The sequence below is a fragment of the Lagopus leucura genome, unplaced genomic scaffold, assembly GCF_019238085.1.
Source record: "Lagopus leucura isolate 7727_CA_CO unplaced genomic scaffold, USGS_WTPT01 Super-Scaffold_100008, whole genome shotgun sequence".
Classification (NCBI taxonomy): Eukaryota; Metazoa; Chordata; class Aves; order Galliformes; family Phasianidae; genus Lagopus; species Lagopus leucura.
Window position 1 is genome coordinate 14735833 of NW_024962265.1, and position 699 is coordinate 14736531.

A 699-nucleotide genomic window follows, 5' to 3' on the forward strand; every position below is an offset into this window, starting at 1 on the left:
GGTAGCAAAGTGTGGCAGCCCCAGGCACTACCCCTGCCCTCCTGCCCTTGTGTAGTGTGGAAACTGATGGGAGTTCCTTGTAGGTGTGAGTGCAGTATCAGGTGTCAGCCGTTCAGTGTTGTTTGAGAGTAGGAGGCTTGAGGGGAGAAAAAAACCTGTATTTGTTTTTGTAAGGAAGCTTGTGCAGTGTATGAGAAGTGGTTAGTGTCGCTGTTAAATTCAGATATACCTCCGCAATATGAAGCCTTGTCTGTCCATAATGCTGTATGTATTCAGTGTTTTCACCATAGATTGGTATTTCATGTTCACTCTTCAATACAAAGACTTTACAGCTGAGGAGAAACATAAACTGTTCAACCTCCAAAGTAACGACCTGTTGGAAAATGAACCATGACCTCATTTCACATTGCGCTGCTGTGAAAATTCATAGTTTAGTTTTAACTCAGTCACCACCTCTCCTGTTCTTGCAGACGGGAGACTGCTTTGTGTGTGACATATGGTTCCATTAAAAGTTTTATGATGATTGTCTTCTTGTTTATGAAGTCAAAGATCATGTTTCCTGATGTTTTGTTTCCTAAAGGTCAGGAAAATGAATGCTGTTTAGCAATGGATGAGCACCTCGCTGGATTTTCCTGGTTTGAGCTAGGCAGTGGCTGCTCCAGGTCTCTTCCTTCTCAGCCCAGTATTTGTCAGGCTAAT

General features: G+C 43.1%; 1 protein-coding gene across 1 annotated transcript in view; it reads right to left on the minus strand.

The window, feature by feature from the left end:
* Positions 1 to 303, minus strand: part of CELSR1 (cadherin EGF LAG seven-pass G-type receptor 1) — a 198954-nt gene extending 198651 nt beyond the window's left edge. Inside the window, exon 1 of the mRNA XM_042872737.1 lies at positions 230 to 303. Coding sequence (XP_042728671.1) covers positions 230 to 303 — 74 coding nt within the window. The remainder of the gene's footprint in view (positions 1 to 229) is intronic.
* Between the last annotated feature and the right edge of the window lie 396 nt (positions 304 to 699).